The sequence below is a fragment of the Ceratotherium simum genome, chromosome 19, assembly GCF_057802395.1.
Source record: "Ceratotherium simum simum isolate JZ-2026a chromosome 19, ASM5780239v1, whole genome shotgun sequence".
Taxonomy (NCBI): domain Eukaryota; kingdom Metazoa; phylum Chordata; class Mammalia; order Perissodactyla; family Rhinocerotidae; genus Ceratotherium; species Ceratotherium simum.
This window is the reverse complement of record NC_141918.1, coordinates 50688732-50709112: the sequence shown is the minus strand read 5'-3', so window position 1 is coordinate 50709112 and position 20381 is coordinate 50688732. Positions and strand designations below refer to the sequence as shown.

Sequence of the window (20381 nt, the reverse complement as noted above, 5' to 3'; positions counted from 1 at the left end):
ACATTAACAAAACGAAGAATAAAAACCACATGATCATCTCAATAGATGCACAGAAGACATTTGAAAAGATACAACATCCATTTATGATAAAAACTCTCAACAAAATGGGTATAGAAGGAAAGTACTTTGATATAATAAAGGCCATATATGACAAACCCACAGCCAACATCATAATCAATGCGGAAAAACTGAAAGCCATTCCTCTGAGAACAGGAATAAGACAAGGGTGCTCACTCTTGCCACTCTTATTCAACATACTACTGGAGGTTTTGGCCAGAGCAATTAAGCAAGAAAAAGGAATAAAAGGAATCCAAATAGGCGATGAAGAAGTAAAACTCTCGCTGTTTTCAGATGGCATGATTTTATACATAGAAAACCCAAAAAAAATCATCAGAAAACTATCAGAAACAGTCAACAACTAAAGCAAAGTTGCAGGGTACAAAAGCAACTTACAAAAATCACTTGCATTTCTATACACTAACAAGAACTAGCAGAAAGAGAAGTCGAGAATACAATCCTATTTATAATTGCAACAAAAAGACTAAAATATCTAGGAATATATTTAACCAAGGAGGTGAAAGACCTATAAAATGAAAACTATAAGACATTATTGAAAGAAATCGATGATGACATAAAGAAATGGAAAGACATCTCATGCACATGGACCAGAAGAATAAACATAGTTAAAATGTCCATACGACCTAAAGCAATCTACAGATTCAATGCAATCCCAATCAGAATCCCAACGACATTCTTTACAGAAATAGAACAAAGAATACTAAAATTCATATGGGGGAACCAAAGACCCCGAATAGCCAAAGCAGTCCTGAGAAAAAATAACAAAGCTGGAGGCATCACAATCCCTGACTTCAAAATATACTACAAAGCTATAATAATTAAAACAGCATGGTACTGATACAAAAACAGACACACAGACCAATGGAACAGAATTGAAAGCCCAGAAATAAAAACACACATCTACGGACAGCTAATTTTTGAGAAAGGAGCTAAGAACATACAATGGAGAAAGGAAAGTCTCTTCAATAAATGGTGCTGGGAAAACTGGACAGCCACAAGCAAAAGAGTGAAAGTAGACCATCTTCCTTCTCTATACACAAAAATTAACTCAAAATAGATCAAAGACTTGAAGGTGAGACCTGAAACTATAAAACTCCTGGAACAAAATATAGGTAGTACACTCTTTGACATTGGTCATAGAGGGATTTTTTTGAATTTCAAGTCTACACAGACAAGGGAAACAAAAGAAAAAATAAACAAGTGGGACTTCATCAGACTAAAAAGCTTCTGCAAGGCAAATGAAACCAGAATCAAAATGAAAAGACAACCCACCAGCTGGGAGAAAGTATTTGCAAAGCATATATCCAACAAGGGGTTAATCTCCATAATATATAAAGAACTCACACAACTAACAACAAAAAAACAAACTGATCAAAAAATGGGCAGAGGACATGAACAGACGTTTTTCCAAGGAAGACATACAGATGGCCAATAGGCACATGAAAACATGTTCAACATCACTGATTGTCAGGGAAATGCAAATCAAAACAACACTAAGATATCACCTTACACCATTAGAATGGCTATAATCACTAAGACAAAAAATAACAAATGTTGGAGAGGTTGTGGAGAAAAAGGAACACTCATTCACTGCTGGTGGGAATGCGAACTGGTGCAGCCTCTGTAGAAAACAGTATGGAGATTCCTCAAAAAACTCAAAATAGAAATACCTTATGATCAAGCTACCCCACTTCTGGGTATTTATCCAAAGAACCTGAAATCAACAATCCAAAGAGGCTTATGCACCCCTATGTTCATTGCAGCATTATTCACTATAGCCAAGAAGTGGAAGCAACCTAAGTGTCCCTCACCTGATGATTGGATAAAGATGTGGTGTGTATATATATATACAATGGAATACTACTCAACCATAAAAAAAGACAAAATCGTCCCATTTGCAACAAGATGGATGGAAGTGGAGGGTATTATGTTAAGTGAAATAAGGCAGGCAGAGGAAGACAAACACTGCATGATTTCACTCATATATGGAAGATAAAATAACACACGGACAGAGAGAACAGTTTGGTGGTTACCAGGGGGAAGGGCTTGCGGGGGTGGGCACAAGGGGTGAAGGGATGCATTCATATGGTGACTGACAAACAATAATGTACAACTAAAATTTCACAATGCTCAGGGCCAGCCCGGTGGCGCAAGAGGTTAAGTGCGCAAACTCTGCTGCGGCGTCCCAGGGTTCACCGGTTCAGATCCCGCGCGCATCGACGCATGGCTTGTCTAGCCATGCTGTGGTGGTGTCCCATATAAAAGTGGAGGGAGATGGGCACGGATGTTAGCCCAGGGCCAGTCTTCCTCAGCAAAAAAAGAGGAGGATTGGCAGATGTTGGCACAAGACTGATCTTCCTCACACACAAAAAAAAATTTCACAATCTTATAAACTAGTATGACATCAATTTAAAAAAATCATTAAAATAAAAAGAGATATGTTGTTGTGTTTTATTTACTGATTTTTAAGTAAGAAAAATCCAAGGAGAATTCTATACCCCAGCCTTAGATCTAGGTGCACCTGGTAATATGAAAGGAGACTCAAAAACAACTAAAACTTGTGAGCAATTAAGTCATTTGGCATTGGGAGACTGAGAAATGGGTCACTGAAACAGCCTGCTTTATCTTCTACCAAGGGTATTTTTGAGACAAGCTTTTGTCTGGAATAATAAAGGCTCACTGATACCAAGGGCATCTAAAGCAGCCTCTTTAGGGCTGGAGGAAAGGAAGTGCAGGGCAGTCTTGCAGGCTTCTCTTCGGCTACAGTGATGGACCATTCCTTAAAACATGAGCCCCTGTGACAGGTGGCCCGCTCTGCCTCTCCACCACCAGCTCTGACGTCCTTCCCCGCTGCAGAGGCCCTCCCCTCCCTTTCTGAGCTGGTGCTTACATCTCCCTGGCCCCCTTTCTCATTCCTGTGCCCTCTTACAGCAGAGCCCTCACCTGCTGGGAACAATAATTTGCTGGTGATTTCTCAGATCTGTCCTCATAGGCCCGGTCCTCTCTCTACAGCCCTCCCCACCCTGAAGTAGCTTCTCATGCAAGTCCTGCTGGCCACACTTGCACATAATTTGGTCTTTACCGATGTCTCTATCTCCTAGTTTCACTAAAGATGTCGTTTGTGATATTTTCCCCATTGTCTTCATTGCTCTGTAGGTTTCCAGGAGGGAAGTTGGAAAGATTCGGAGCTAAATTGCCACCATCTTCCTATCAGGACTTAAAGATCTTTCTGCTTTCTGTCCTTCTCCTTCCATCTATACAAGAAAGCCAAACTACGGTCTAAAAAAAAAATTCTCTATGTGAAGCCAAATTAGCCTAATGACTCAAAATGCTTACCATACAGACATTTCAGAATAGCACAGGAGTCAAGAGGCATTAAGACCAGTTTCGTCCTCTCACTACGAGTAAACAGAGAGGTATGAGATTTGTCCAGGGCTAAACAATAGAGCTAAAACAAGAAAACTCACACTCCTTCAAATTTATTACAGAGACTCCTTTGAGAAGGAATAGTCTAGTACTCCTGAGTTTTGAAATGGTTTATAAGTGCCCACTTATCATGCAGACCCAAGAAAGTGAGTGGCAGCCAAGTTATAACAGGCCAGTTAACAAAATCCTGAGAAAATGTGCTACCTGATAGATATATTAGAGTAAATAATGGTAGTGGATGAGGAAAGATGACAGTAGGGGCTCCTGGCTGGTGAAGGGCATAGAGGAAGGTTGGGATTCGGCCAACCTAGTAATTACAGTCTTGGTCCTGTATATTCAATCACCAAACAATTCAAGGCCTGCGATTCCCCTTAATTGTACCATCAGAACAGAATTTTCAGCAAGTGCTCTCCTTTTCCACTTCCCATTGCTACTCCTACTGATGAGTGCCCTATATCCACTCCCTACCTCCCCTAGACTCACCATCACATGATCGGATAACCACCTCTCCACCCGGGCTATGTACGTATCAAATTCCGCACTCAAACAAACCAGTCTAAGTGAAAGCAGTAGCTAACAATTTCCAAGATCATTTCTTTCATTCTAAAGTTCTCTCATTGTCTGTCTCTGTGAAAAGCTGTTGCAAGGAAGCGTCAATTAATAAACCATAGCTTTGACAGTGAAGTGCTGTGTTAGTAATTTGAAAAGAGTCATAAATCAGGAAAGATATCTAAGAAGCCCAGAAAATAATTTATGCTTAAAAACAACTGATCTATCCATGAAACATTTATTCCTTGAGGAATCTAGATCTGCATTAAGATGCTTGCTTGATTTGAAATTGGTATTCTTCTGCCACCAAGTGTTAACACACACTTCTAACCAACCGGCTTCTGCAATGTTTAAATCACAGAAACACAAGGTCACTCAAGGAGAAAAATAAATCGAAAAGAATGCACTATAAAAAGCATGGGGCTGCACAAGGAGCAGATTCGCCGTGCGAAACAAATACATTCTAAGGAAACTGTACAAATAACTTGAATTTCAGTTTCTCTTTCAGAGACATAGTAACTTAAGATTTTCTGAGGCTTCATTCATTTGATGAAAAAACTATAACTTTGAAGCACAGTGATAATCAAAATAGCTTTAAAATATACAATAACCACTTTCAATATCCTTATGCAATATACCCCACTATAATTTCATGAAACTAAGGATATGCAAAACTGACACGTTGACTAAATGCCTCCTGGTGTTAGAAAAATGTAGAATTGCCAAGAAGACTCTTACGTTTCCCAGAATCTAAGCTAGAGAACTCAGTTCTCTAGCGTGGGAAGCAGAATATCATGCTGTGGCCAAGGAAGTTCCACATCAGGAAATTTGAGGGACAGTTTCTATACTTTCAAAATTCTGAACACAATCTATAGAACTTTCCATTACTCCACTGGGCTTTTGGTTACCTCTGCTGAACGCTGTTACCCACAAACAGGTGCCTACCAGAGGATGGTACCCCAGAAGCCAAGGACTCCTGTAGCCAACACTGAACATCACTGGGAAATCTTCACACTAGATCTCTACGACCACCCCAGTAGTGGTGAACACTCCTCCCCTGCACCAGACGGTTGTCCACATCTTTTAAGTCAATGAGATGTTTTACTTGCATGAACAGACCAATTATGGCTCCAACTTTGAATTTTTTTTTAATGTCAGCACGAATAACAGCTTTTTAGGTCATTAAAAATGACACATTATATGGTGACAAAAATATCAATTGAGGTACTACTACAGAATGATTGGTTTTACCTCCTGGAGATAATAATGAATGGATCATCTATCTTACTGTCTCAGAATTTGCCTACAATAATCCAGAGCACTCTTCTACCCAGAATACCCCTTTTTACCAATAATTATCATCTCTATCGCAACAACAGTAAGTACCACCAGTATCTTAGGAGTGCACTAGTATCTACTCACTACATAAAATGATTTCCAGACAACCCTCTAGCAAGTCAAATCAAAATATAAGGAGTACACCAACTAGCACCAGCCTTCAAAACCAAGCAGCTTAGCAGGAGGTATCATTTGCTCTTTTCTAGACTCTCACTGTGCACCCACATCCATACCATCAACTCAGGGAACACTGCTCAAGATGATGGAAAACCTTCAGGTTTTCTGCATCTAGTGGCTTCCCCTCATCCCTGAATTGTATGGAGCATCTAACTTGCCCATCACCACTTCCTTCTACACTCAGGCCACCAAGGCTCCACTCTTCCTCAGAATCCAGCAAACCCCCAATCAACCAAGATAGGAATCCTGAGAATGTCAAGGGGCATTTACTATATTCTGGGTGACATTAAGGTCAGCTCTATTCACTGATCAAACAGAAAAATCAGGAAATCAGGGGCAATTGTGGGAACCCACTTTTTGCCTCCGAAATACATTGAAGCACCTTAACGTGTGTGCAAGGCAAATCCAAGGAAACTATTTTTATATAACTTTAATTATAGTATAGATTCTATATTTTATTTACCTTTTTATGTTGTTACACAGTCCTTATAAGTATTTATTTTAATAGCTGCTTAAATCATTGATATAATTTACCATAATTGACTTAAACATTCCTTTATTGTTATGGAAGTCATGTCTAACTTTTCCCTATTATAGATAATGCTTCAGTAAACATTTTTAGACATAAAGAATTTCTTCTTTTAAATTATTTCTTTAGGATAATGTAAGCAGCATGAACTCCTTAGTTAAAGAATATGAATATTTTAATTTTTCTTATGTGAATTGCTTAATTCACAGCTCAAAGGGCAATACCAATTTGTAAGCCACCATTCATAATCTTTGATGGTCCTTCTACCTCAAATTTATCCTAAGAAATGTTCCTCTCATACAACACGGTTGGAAATATAAATTGGCACTATTGTTTTAAAAGGCAATTTGCGGGGGCTGGCCCGGTGGCGTAGCGGTTAAGTTCATGCTCTCTGCCTTCACAGCCCGGGGTTCTCAGGTTCCCATCCCGGACGCAGACCAACACTCCGCTCATCAAGCCATGCTGTGGCGGCATCCCACATAAAGTAGAGGAAGATGGGCACGGATGTTAAGCCAGGGCCAATCTTCCTCAGCAAAAAGAAGAGGATTAGCAACGGATGTTAGCTCAGAGTTAATCTCCCCCCCCACCAAAAAAGGCAATTTGCAGTGTTTTTGAAAACTGCAAAACTTAACTTTGAAAAGTTAAAATGCACAATACCCTCTGACCTTGGAATTCCATTTCAAGGAACTGGTTCTTTTTTTTTTTGTGAGAAAGATCAGCCTTGAGCTAACACCCACGCCAATCCTCCTCTTTTTGCTGAGGAAGACTGGCCCTCGGCTAACATCTGTGCCCATCTTCCTCCACTTTATGTGGGATGCCGCCGCAGCATGGCCTGACAAGAGGTGCATCAGTGCACGCCCGGGATCCGAACCCTGGCCGCCAGCAGCAGAGTGTGTGCACTTAACCACTACACCATGGGGCCGGCCCCATGGGAACTGGTTCTTTGAAATACTGCCATATCTACCCAAAGAAAAATGAATAAGAATGTTCACTGCAGCACTGCTTGTGGGAGCAAAGAAACAGAAATCAACGTAATTATTCATCAAGGGGAGAATATTTAAATTATGATAAATCGAAATAACATAGAGAACATCACACTATTTCTGTCTTAAAGGAACTATGTGCACGTATCTAAGTCTATGCATATTTGCCGTGCATAGGAAAAGGTCAGGAGGACAGACTACCTACAGAGAGAAATTATACTGAAGGGAAGGGGGTGGCAGGGAGGTGATGAGGGAGAAATTGTATCTCACTCTATACGTCTGTATGTATTTGGATTGTTTACAGTGAGCATATACTCACCTAATACTTTTATCATTAAAATAACTTAAAATAAAGTACTTGAAATGAGACAAACTTCCTAATATTTTAGTGAAAAAACCCTATTATTTCTCCTTTTATTTCGTTGTCAATCTAAATAACACTGAAAGCTAGCAACACATTCCATTACTGACTTTACCAATGGCCACTCCCTCGTAAATGGTGGACCCAGAATAAAAACCCAAAATAGAATTAGTGCTGAGAGAGGTGACTAGATAGTTGGAAATGTAAGCATTAAGAAGAAAAAGACTGAAGAGCTACCATTTTCGAATCATCTGCATTCCAAACCACAAAGCATAATAAAAATCCACTTTTTTGTATGCCACCTATTCCTACTGGTTTTAACTTTTACAATGGAACTAATGACTTGCTGCATAAAGAAAATGCTGGATATTTATTTAAGCCTGCAGTCTCAGGGTATACTACTCAGCAGACCATCTGGATCAGAATCACCTGTGGCACTGACCGCACATCAAAGTCAAGGTCTTTAGACCCCACTCTAGATCTAAAGTCAGAGGGTGGAAATCTGCAGCTTGAACAAGCGCCCGAGGCGACTCCCGGATCCCAAAGTTCAAGATACACTTTCACACGTATTCAGAAACACTGAACATCACAGTAGTAATCAGGAACAGAGTCTTTCCATAAACGAAAAGAAAAAATTCTTATTTGGCTTTCTGAAAGACAGTAAGACCATAATTTATTTTCTAAAGATTAACCAGTCTGATCTAAACAAAATGCCATCTGATTTAGATTTTCTACACCATTCAAGCAGGGACTGTTTCTATTTTGAGCTTCACTCCAGGCCCAGCATCCAGCATCTGGCACATAGTAGGCCTCAATAAATATTTGTTGAATTAATACGATTTGGGCCCAGGAGCTCCTCACATATAGAAACGAACATGGAGGAAGTGGACTTGGCCAGTGGGAGGGAGGGAAGAATATGAGACTGAGACTGAGATGAGATGGATTCTAGACAGGGCTCTGCAACTGAGGAGAACGTGATCTCATTCCATCACTTAACCTTTCCAAGTCTCATCTCCATTCTCTATAAAGGAAGGGAGCAGATTCTGTGACATTAACTGCCTAGGAATCTTCTGAACGCAGTCTGAAATGTTGAAATAGAGATCCTAGAGCAGCTTAAACACTCCTTTGATAAATGTCCTTGGGTGCTCTCATCTCAAAGTTAATATTGTAAAGACAAAGAAACATTATGAAAGGCGGATATTACCTTCACCACTGATTTGTCATTCTGTGATTAAGTTTGAAACCACTGGGAAGATGACAATCCATTTGAAAGCAAAACAGGAAAGACAACGAGCAAAAAAGTAAACTGTCAGTCTACGAATTTGGTCAGTTGTTACCATTCCAAATTTCAAAATCCATTATTTACACAAATTATTTTTACCTAAATCTTCTGGATGGCACCTAATATAGTTATTATTGAGTTTGTGGCATAGTTATTAAAAAGAAATGCAAGATATCTTTTTGAGGAGAAATTTACAATAGTTTGTAGAAAACTCATAACCACAGGGTGGTCAATCACCCAAACACACATTTTAAAGGACCAAAAAGGCTTTCTGAGCACAGAGACATTAAATACAAAATTGCCAAATTTAGAAAAAAGATCTACTTACTAATAAACATGACCTTCACTTATAGAGCTGCAAATCAGTCTTAAGTGCAGCAAAGGGTCATGGAGAGCAGGAGCAAATACTAATCTGCATGCCCATCGCCAAAACTGTGGTCTATCAGAGCAGTCGGCAGGGGTCTTAACTGGCATGAGAAACTCCCTAGGCTGAAATGGGAAAAACAATGAAGGGTGCCCTTAGGCTTCCAGGAGAAATGCTCATGAATCCAGAAGAAAGTCTAAACTTATTCCAACCTCTGAGGGAGGAGGGGGTGGCCCGGGAAGGCAGAAAGTCACCCTGAGACAGGGGAGTCCAGAGACATGTCCCTTGGCTTGTGTCACTTTTCACCATCCTCAGAGAAGTTCTTTAAGTACCTGGGGTGGGGGGAACCCTCAGTTACCCTCTTGCCCAGTCCCTGGAACACTTGCTCCAAGCCCTCAACAGAGGCCACTGATGAAAGAGGATGGTGAGCTTCTGGAAACCTTGAAAGAGCTATGTAAAGGGGGGTAAAAAAGCTTGTCCTGCCTTGAAGACCCCAGTCGCAGTGAGCAGCACCAGGTATGCAGGCCAGTGGAGGAAGCTCTGAGAACAGCAGGCTGCAAACAACCGTGAGCAAAGAAAGCAACAAAACAGAACCCTGGCACCGCCTCGAGGCTCTTCACAGGATGAAGCAGATGTGGCAACAGATGAAGCAGCAGTAAATAAATGATGGTCGGGTATGCAGCTGGCAGCCACCATGGCAAAGGAGGGCACAGCTGTAACAGCCTCCATGGAAGCTTGTGAGCCAACTCAGCGTCCTTGGGAATTGGAACCAAACTGACTTGGAACCCCAGGAGCAATAGCGGTACGGTATGGAAAAACCACTACAAACGTCACTCATGCCCCTGACCATGCTTAAGGCTGGTGTGGCCAGTAAAACAAGGCTTGTCATAAAAATGTCCACTCACCTTCTTCCGGAGCCATGGAACTTTGGACAATTTCATGAAGGTCAAATGAGGCTTAAAACCTCTGCTTTCCCCTGCCAAGATCCCTTTCTCTTGAAATGTCCTCTTTGCAGCCTCTAAAGGAAATGAAAAGAAACACAAAAATGCTACTGTTTAACACATGGTTGTCCTTAATTATGAAAACGGCAATTCAAAAAATAATAAATTATTTTATAATGAAGATTACTTTATATACCTGTTTGAAATATTATTTTTCTTAAAAGTGAGAAAAAAACACAATGTGTATGATAAACGTGTTATAACAGTTAAATCTGCAGTGATTTTAAACTTTGGATAAAGCACACAAAAGCAATAATTTGAAAAGGGAATATTTAATAAAATAATTGTTTGGCTCATATGGTGTGATTTTCACTGAACATCCCAGTGATATCCATATGTATGAAAAAGGACTAGCTTATCTGTAATCTTTCATATCTAAAACTTCTGCTTCCGACCAAGATGGAATAACAAGAATTGGATTTACCCTCTTACCATCTGAAACAATGAAAAAAAGGACAAAGTCCATGAAACCATGGTTTGCAAGACTCGGCACATTAGGCAGTGAAGGTCAGTGATCCCTGAGAAATGAGAAACAAACAAGGTGAGCCCTTCATTGCCCCAGCTTGCATCATTGAGTGTCTGGGCCTCTGTGCAAGGAGGAGAAACCCAGATGGAGCCCAGTCATCTCACTGGGTTTTGGAAAAAGAGTTGAAAGTAGGAGAGACCAAGGCATCTAGAGCTCACAGGACAGTACGGGAAAATTGAGACCTGCACAGAGAAAACTCCAGAGATCTGCAAAGGGTCCCCCTACAGTATTCAGCTGAGTACTGACCAGCACATAAGTGTGAGCAAACCACCTGAGAATGGGCTAACACATTTGAAAGGATTAGAGAGAACAGTGTCCAGCAGGAAACTGCCTGTTCTAATCAGCCAGACTGGAAAGCCTCAAGATTCATGGGACACTGGGTAGAACAGACAGAAGAGTCTGGCCTCAGTGGTAGGAAAAATTAGCCCTGGACTGGTACCGCTCTAGTCCCACCTAACAAGTCTTAGAAGCAAAACCCAAAAGGAAAAAACTGTTTCCAAGTAACTTAATTATGTCCAAAAACAAAGCCCAAGAGGGGCCGGCCCGGTGGCGTAATGGTTAACTTTGCGTGCTCCGCTACAGGGGCCCAGGGTTCATGGCTTCAGATCCCAGGTGCAGACTTACACACCACTCATTAGGCCACGCTGTGGCAGTGTCCAATATACAAAAAATAGAGGAGGACTGGCACAGATGTTAGCTCGGGGACAATCTTCCTCAAGCAAAAAGAGGAAGATTGGCAACAGATGCTAGCTCAGGGCCAATCTTCCTCACCAAAAAAAAAAAAAAAAAAAAACCCAAAGCCCAAGAATATTTACAGGAATACAAAACTATCCAGCATCCAACAAGGTAAACTTCACGATGCCTGGCGTCTAATCAAAAATGACCAGGCATGCAAACAAACAAGAAAATACAACCCATAATGAGGAGATAAATCAATTAACCAAAAGTGACTCAGAACTGACACAGATGTTAGAATTAGCAGATAATAGTTGTTATAACTGTGTTCTTTATGTTCAAAAAGTTAAGTAGAGATATGCAAGCTATGAAAAAGACCAAATCAAACCTAGAGAGATGAAAACTGCAATGTCTGAGAAAAACAAACTGGAAGGAATGAACAACACACTAGACATTGCAGAACAAAAAATTAGTGAACTTGAAAACACAGAAATAGAAATCACCCAAAATAAAACATAGAGGGAAAAAGAAAGAAAGATAGAAAAAAGAATAGAACATTGGTGAGCTGTGGGGTAACTTCAAGTTGCCTCATATATACGTAACCGGAGTCCCTGAAAAAGAGGCGAGAGAGAAGGAAATAGAGAAAATACTTGAAGAAACAACAGCTGTTGAGGAACGAGAGTTGCTGCAACAACAACGGAAAATAATCTGGGCGGTAACTATTGAAATTTAAACTGCACAAGCATTCTGAACTAGCAACTCCAATTCTAGTAAAAAGCACAAAAATAAAAGTATTAGCACATAAAATTCTATATAGAAGATATTTGGCATTGTTTGAATCAGCACAAACTAGAAATAACGTTCATCAATAAAGAAATGGTTGCTAAATTGCCATCTGGCCATACTAAGGACTATCAGAATAAAGAGTGATTCAGAGCTGCACATATTGGCCTGAGAAGATGTCCAGGATCTATTAAGCAAAAAAAGGTAAGTTGCATGGTTACTGTATCTATAACACGATTCCACGGTTTGTTTTCAGAGAGAGATAAAGAAAGAAAATAATTCTCTATATTTATGTTTGTATTAGCATAGAATATCTGAGGATGGGAGTTGAGATTGAACAGAAGCAGGGGAGTCTAGTAATGTTTTCTTTATACATATGCTTATTGTTTGAATGATTACAATGAGCATATATGACTTTTGAATATATAAAAATAAAGTAAGTACAATAACAAACTGACTCTACATTAGCAATATGACCTTGCTACGAGTGCACGAGCATCATACTAGACTGCACAAATAGGAGGACAGAATTTTTGGCCATCTATGTGAACAATTCACTTCAAAGGCCTTTGGTAAACAGCTCCTCATCTGGTCTCTTTATCTCAAAATCAGGTAGGGCTAATGCGTAAGTCAACTCTCAAGATAAGAAAAATGAAATATAAGTAGTTGATGCTCAAGGTCACACTGCTTGTTGGTAGTAGAGAAGGACCTGGAATCCAGGTGCCCTCACTTCTACTCTGGCCATGTTTCACTCCTCAATTCTAGGTCTGAGACCCCAGCTTGACCCCTGGGGTCAGTGAAGGGCACAGAGCTACCTCAACAACTCAATGAGGAAGAGGAAGGCAGAGAATTCTGCCACTTCCGGCCAGGTCCACACACACATCAGCTTCAGTCAGAGAAGCTCCCCTGTTCTACACACTGAGCTTCTGAGTACCATTTCATTTTTTAAAAGGATTCCAACACTTACCAAAAAAAGTTTAAAAACTAGTGATCAAAAAACGTATATAGGGTCCCTTCAGTAGTAATAATCTCACTAATACTGTCCACAAAAAAAATAGAAACTTGTTATATAGAGAGCACAGGACAGGACTTCGAATCTCAAATAAGACCATATTCAATCGAAATATTTAGTGAGAAATTGTCCCTTTTAAATTTAGTTATTTCTTATCAGTGCTACATGTCCAATTTTTCTAACAATTAAAAACCATAAACCTAATAAAAGATTATCTAATGTTTCCAGAAAATCTGTCCTTAAAAATAAAAGATGTTTTAATGCAATACTAGAGTCATAAGAATGCTTTAGTCTTAACCAACAATTCTACTGGAATCTGTACATTACTGATGATGTACATAATTATAACCAGAAATACTTAGCTGAAAACAAATATATTTCTATCACACCTGAATTTTTTTAATACTTTATGACTTCAGATTTTTTGCATGTGAACCTAAAATTAAAAAGATGGGGGAATGAGGGTGACGTCAGCGTCATGGCGGAGTGAGCTTTCCCATGAACTCTTCCCCCGATAAGATACAACAAAAGGAACAGTCACAGACCTACAACGGAATCCTAGACAGTGAAAAGCAAGATCGGAAAGATCCACACTGCCGCACATCTGAGAGTGGAACATGCTGGGCCCCTGGAGGAAGTGAGGAGAGGTAAGGAGAACTCCTCTCCCTCCCCATCAGATCAGCTATTCCAATCCACGCGGCTCCCAGAGAGGGGGGAGGGGTGGCCCTCTGCGGGAAACCGTAGCTCTTCGGGCTCTCTCAGCCAGTGGGAAACTCCCACACAGAGGACTCAGAACTGCTACGGGGTACCATCAACATCTGTGCACCCCAGAGAGCGGATAACGAGGGGTGAAGGAGAAGCCCTCCACGCCAGGGACCCAGCGGGCAAAAGAGAGAGCCCCCCTCCCCGAAAACAGGACCCTGCAGCTCAGCCAACCAGACCAGACCAAGCGATCCCACCAGCGGATTGCAGTGAAAAACCACCACAGAGCACAGGGGGCTCAGATTACACAGCCCTTTACCCCCACACAGTGGTGGTGGGTGGAAATTGCAACCAGAGATTTCCAGGATGAGGAAAAACAGCCAATACAGGAACCACAATGCAAAGATACATGAAATCACCAGACCAGAAGGAAAACGACAAGCGCCCAGAAACCAACCCTGAAGACACAGAAATCCATAACCTAAACGACAGAGATTTCAAAATAGCTATCATAAAAACACTCAACGAAATACGAGACAACACAAACAATTCAATGAGATTAGGAGTTTCTTCACAAAAGAGATTGAAATCATAAAGAAAAACCAATCAGTGCTGATGGAGATGAAGAACACAATGGAGCAGATAAAGGAGAATCTGGCATCTTTAAAGAACAGAGCTGACAATATGGAGGAAAGAATTAGCATTTTAGAAGATAAGCATACAGATATGCTCCAGATGGAAGAGGCAAGAGAACTAAGACTAAAAAGAAATGAAGAAAGTCTCCGAGAAATATATGACTCTATTAGGAAATGTAACATAAGAATTATAGGTATTCCTGAGGGAGAAGAGAGGAAAAGAGGAACAGAGAGCCTATTCAAGGAAATAATAGCTGAGAACTTTCCGAATCTGGGGAAGGAGCAGGAAATACCAGTAAGTGAAGCCAACAGATCACCTAAATATATTAGCAGACAAAGGCCCACTCCACGACATCTAGTGGTAAGGCTGGCCAGAGTCAATGACAAAGAAACAATATTAAGGGCAGCTAGACAAAAACAAAAAATAACGTACAAAGGAACTCCAATCAGGCTCTCAGCGGATTTCTCAACAGACACTTTACAGGCTAGGAGACACTGGAATGACATGTTCAAAATACTGAAAGACAAAAACTTTCAGCCAAGAATACTCTATCCAGCAAAAATATCCTTCAAATATGATGGAGAAATAGTAACTTTCCCAGATAAACAAAAGCTAAGGGAGTTCATGGCCACGAGACCCCCACTACTAGAAATACTCAAGAAGGCCCTCAGGCCTGAAAAAAAGAAGAGAAAGGGAATACAAAGCTTGGAGCAAGGAGAAAAATAGTAGATCTTTACCGAAATAGGTTAGCAACCACTTAAATACCAAAATCAAAGATCAAAGGAAGGAATTCACCAAAAATAAATTTAACCTCATCACTGTAAACATACACTTACAACACAAGATAGAATAAGGTATAACAAGAACGAATTAGAAGGGGAAGAGGAAAGTGATTGAATTGACTTAGTATAAGGAAATAGGAGGCCATCAGATAATGGACTATCTCATACACAAGATTTTTTACACAAACCTCAAGGTAACCACTAAACAAATAACCAAAACAAAATCACATATGATAAACAAAGAGAAAACTAGTAAGAGTCATAAGACAGAACAACCAAACTGAACTGGCAGCCCAAAACAAATGGGACAAGAAACAAAGGAAATGCAAAAGAACCAGAAAATAAGTGACAAAACAGCAACATTAAGCCCTCATATATCAATAATTACCCTAAATGTAAATGGAGTGAACTCTCCAATCAAAAGATACAGAGTGGCAGGATGGATTAAAAAGTAAGACCCAACAATATGCTGCCTCCAGGAAACACATCTCAGCTCTAAAGACAAGCACAGGCTCAGAGTGAAAGGATGGAAGACAATACTCTAAGCCAATGGCAAACAAAAGAAAGCAGGTGTTGCCATACTCATATCAGACAAAGTAGACTTCAAGATAAAACAGGTTAAGGGAGACAAAGAAGGGAAATATATAATGATAAAAGGGACACTCCACCAAGAAGACAAATCAATTATAAATATATATGCACCCACCATAGGAGCACCAAAGTACATAAAGCAACTATTAACAAACCTAAAAGGAGACATTAACAACAACACAGTAATAGTAGGGGATCTTAATACCCCACTTACATCAATGGATAGATCATTCAGACAAAAAGTCAATAAAGAAATAGCAGACTTAAATGAAAAACTGGACGAGATGGACCTAGTAGACATATACAGAGCACTCCATCCAAAACGGCTGACTACACATTCCTCTCAAGTGCACATGGAACATTCTGAAGGATAGACCATATGTTGGGAAACAAAGCAAGCCTCAATAAATTTAAGAAGATTGAAATCATAACAAGCATCTTTTCAGAACATAATGCTATGAAACTGGAAATCAACCATGAAAAAAAAACTGGGAAAGTGACAAAAATGTGGAGATTAAACAACATGCTACTGAACAACCAATGGATCATTGATGATATTAAAGGGGAAATCAAAAACTATCTGGAAACAAACAAAAATGAAAATATGCCATACCAAACCATATGGGACGCAGCAAAAACGGTCCTGAGAGGGGAAACTCATAGCGATACAAGCCCACCTTAACAAACAAGAAAAAGCCCAAATAAGCAACCTTAAATTACACCTAACAGAACTAGAAAAAGTAGAACAAACGAAGCCCAAAGTCAGCAGAAGGAGAGAAATAATAAAAATCAGAGCAGAAATAAATGAAATTGAGACCAAAAAAACAGTAGAAAGGATTAATGAAACAAAGACTTGGTTCTTCGAGAAGATAAACAAAATCTACAAACCCTTAGCCAGGCTTACTAAGAAAAAAAGAGAAAAGGCTCCAGTAAATAAAATTAGAAGTGAAAGAGGAGAAATTACAACGGATACCACGGAAATACAGAGGACTATAAGAGAATACTATGAGAAATTATATGCCAACAAATTGGACAATCTAGAAGAAATGGATAAATTCTTAGACTCATACAACCTCCCAAAACTGAACCAAGAAGAAATGGAGAATCTGAATAGACCAATCACAAGTAAAGAGATTGAAATAGTAATCAAAAACCTCCCAAAAAATAAAAGTCCAGGACCAGATGGCTTCTCCGGTGAATTTTACCAAACATTCAAAGAAGATTTAATACCCATCCTTCTCAAAATATTCCAAAAAACAGAGGAAGATGGAACACTTCCTAAATCATTCTATGAGGCCAACATCACCCTGATACCAAAGCCAGACAAAGACAATACAAAGAAAGAAAATTACAGGCCAATATCGCTGATGAACATAGATGCAAAAATCCTCAACAAAATATTGGCAAACCGAATACAGCAATACATTAAAAAGATCATACATCATGACCAAGTGGGATTTATACCAGGGATGCAGGGATGGTTCAACATCCGCAAATCAATCAACGTGATACATCACATCAACAAAACAAAGAATAAAAACCACATGGTCATCTCAATAGACGCAGAGAAGGCATTTGACAAGATAAAACATCCATTTATGATAAAAACTCTCAACAAAATGGGAATAGAAGGAAAGTACCTCAACATAATAAAGGCCATTTATGACAAACCCACAGCCAACATCATACTCAACAGGGAAAGACTGAAAGCCATTCCTCTGAGAACAGGAACGAGGCAGAGCTGCCCACTCTCACCACTCCTGTTCAACATAGTACCGGAGGTTTTGGCCAGAGAAATTAGGCAAGAAAAAGGAATAAAAGGAATCCAAATAGGTAACAAAGAAGTGAAACTCTCACTATTTGCAGATGACATGATTTTATATATAGAAAACCCTAAAGAATCCATTGGAAAACTATTAGAAATAGTCAACAACTACAGCAAAGTTGCAGGGTACAAAATCAATCTACAAAATCCAGTTGCATTTCTGTATGCTAATAACGAACTAACAGAAAGAGAGCTCAAAAAGATAATACCATTTACAATTGCATCAAAAAGAATAAAATACCTAGGAATAAATCTTACCAAGGAGGTGAATGACCTATACAATGAGAACTACAAAACATTATTGAAAGAAATTGATGATGACATAAAGAAATGGAAAGATATCCCATGCATGTGGATTGGAAGAATAAACATAGTTAAAATGTCTATATTACCTACAGCAATCTACAGATTCAATGCAATCCCAATCAGAATCCCAGTGACATTCTTCACGGAAATAGAAAAAAGAATACTAAAATTCATATGGGGCAACAAAAGACCCCGAATAGCTAAAGCAATCCGAAGAAAAAAGAACAAAGCAGGAGGCATCACAATCCCTGACTCAAAACATACTACAAAGCAATAGTAATCAAAACAGCATGGTACTGGTACAAAAACAGACACACAGATCAATGGAACAGAATTGAAAGCCCAGAAATAAAACCACACATATACAGACAGCTAATTTTCAACAAAGGAGCTAAGAACATACAATGGAGAAAGGAAACAATAAATGGTGTTGAGAAAACTGGACAGCCACATGCAAAAGAATGAAAGTGAACCATCTGCTATTGCCATTCACAAAAATTAACTCAAAATGGATCAAAGACCTGAAGGTAAGACCTGAAACTATAAAACTCATAGAAGAAAATATAGGCAACACACTATTTGACATTGGTCATAATGACATGCCTACCCAGACTAGGGAAACTAAAGAAAAAATAAACAAGTGGGACTTTATCAGATTAAAGAGCTTCTACAAGACAAACGAAACCAGAATCAAGATGAACAGACAACCCACCAGCTGGGAGAGAATATTTGCAAAACATACATCTGACAAGGGGTTGATCTCCATAATATATAAAGAACTCACACAACTGAACAACAAAAAAACAACCCGATCAAAAAATGGGAAGAGGAAATGAACAGACACTTCTCCAAAGAAGATATACAGATGGCCAATAGGCACATGAAAAGATGTTCAACATCATTAATCATCAGGGAAATGCAAATCAAAACAACACTAAGATATCACCTCACGCCCGTTAGAATGGCTATAATCACCAAGACAAAAAACAACAAATGTTGGAGAGGATGTGGAGAAACAGGAACGCTCATACACAGCTGGTGGGAATGCAAACTGGTGCAGCCTCTATGGAAAACGGTATGGAGATTCCTCAAAGAATTAAAAATAGAGATGCCCTATGATCCAGCCATCCCACTACTGGGAATCTATCCAACGAACCTTAAATCAACAATCCAAAGATGCTTATGCACCCCTATGTTCATTGCAGCATTATTCACCATAGCCAAGAAGTGGAAGCAATCTAAGTGTCCCTCGACTGATGACTGGATCAAGAAAATGTGGTATATATATACAATGGAATACTACTCAGCCATAAAACAAAGACAAAATCGTCCCATTTGCAACAACATGGATGGACCTGGAGGGTATTATGTTAAGTGAAGTAAGCCAGAAAGAAAAAGACAAACACTGTATGATCTCACTCATATGTGGAATATAAACCAAGACATGGACAGAGAAAACTGTATTGTGGTTACCAGGGGCAATGGGGGTAGGGGGTGGGCACAAGGGGTGAAGGGAGTCATATATATGGTGATGGACAAACAAAAATGTACAACCCAAAATTTCACAATGTTAAAAACTATTAAAACATCAATTAAAAAAATGAAAAAATAAATCAACCAAAAAAAAAAAGAAAAGATGGGGGAATGAACAGAACAAAGATATCATGTTATCCTTTCTGAGAAAATGAAGGGTTTTTCTAAAATGACTGATCTGTATGAAAAGAATAAAATAGCATGAATATAATTCACAGAGAAGAGCAGAGTTTCAAAATGGAAATACCTGCACAAGACAAGAATTAAATGGCTGCATTTTATTTACCAATGACATAACTGTAAGTCTTGCCAGTTATACCTGGTGTGGGGGCTACTGCACTGGCTGGCATGAAAGACACAGAGCCGGGAAGAGGGTCTGCGGTCACAGAAGAGGCCCCTTGAGCAGAGCAGGTGCATCAACCAGCTCAGTGCCCAGGTGCCTGCAGCACATGCCTGGATCTACTGGGTGCTCAACAGCACCAGCTGAATTTGAATTGCACATCACCTTTGTGCTAGGTGTTTTATGTATCCTTTATCGTCTGCATTATTAAGTTATTATTCCTATTTGGAAAATTTAAGAAACTGAGACTCTGAAATGTTAATAGTTTATTCAAAGATCACTCAGCTAGGTAGTGGTGAGGTTAGAACTTGAACTCAAATCTGAGTGACTACAAAGTTCATGCTGCCTCCTACACAAAGAACCCACAATCTTCTTTCTCCCTTCTAAGAAATATTCTCAAACAAAAGGTAAAATGTGGTTATATTATCTTAAAACTTGTATAGCAGATATGCATTTCAGTTGACACACCCAGATTTGATCATTCATTCATTCAGCTAGTAATTATCCGGAGCCTACTATACACCAGGGACTGTTCTAGGTGCTGGGATACAATGAACAAAACGAATCCCCTGCCCTCGTGGA

At 39.5% G+C, this 20381-nt stretch overlaps 1 protein-coding gene across 4 annotated transcripts in view; it reads right to left on the bottom strand.

Annotated features, from left to right (window-relative positions):
- The window catches only part of AKAP7 (A-kinase anchoring protein 7), a 142931-nt gene that overhangs the window by 77983 nt on the left and 44567 nt on the right, over positions 1-20381 (bottom strand). For all 4 annotated transcript variants that reach the window (XM_087444119.1, XM_087444117.1, XM_087444116.1 and 1 more), the window contains exon 6: positions 9993-10105. In XM_087444119.1, coding sequence (XP_087300245.1) covers positions 9993-10105 — 113 coding nt within the window. The remainder of the gene's footprint in view (positions 1-9992; positions 10106-20381) is intronic.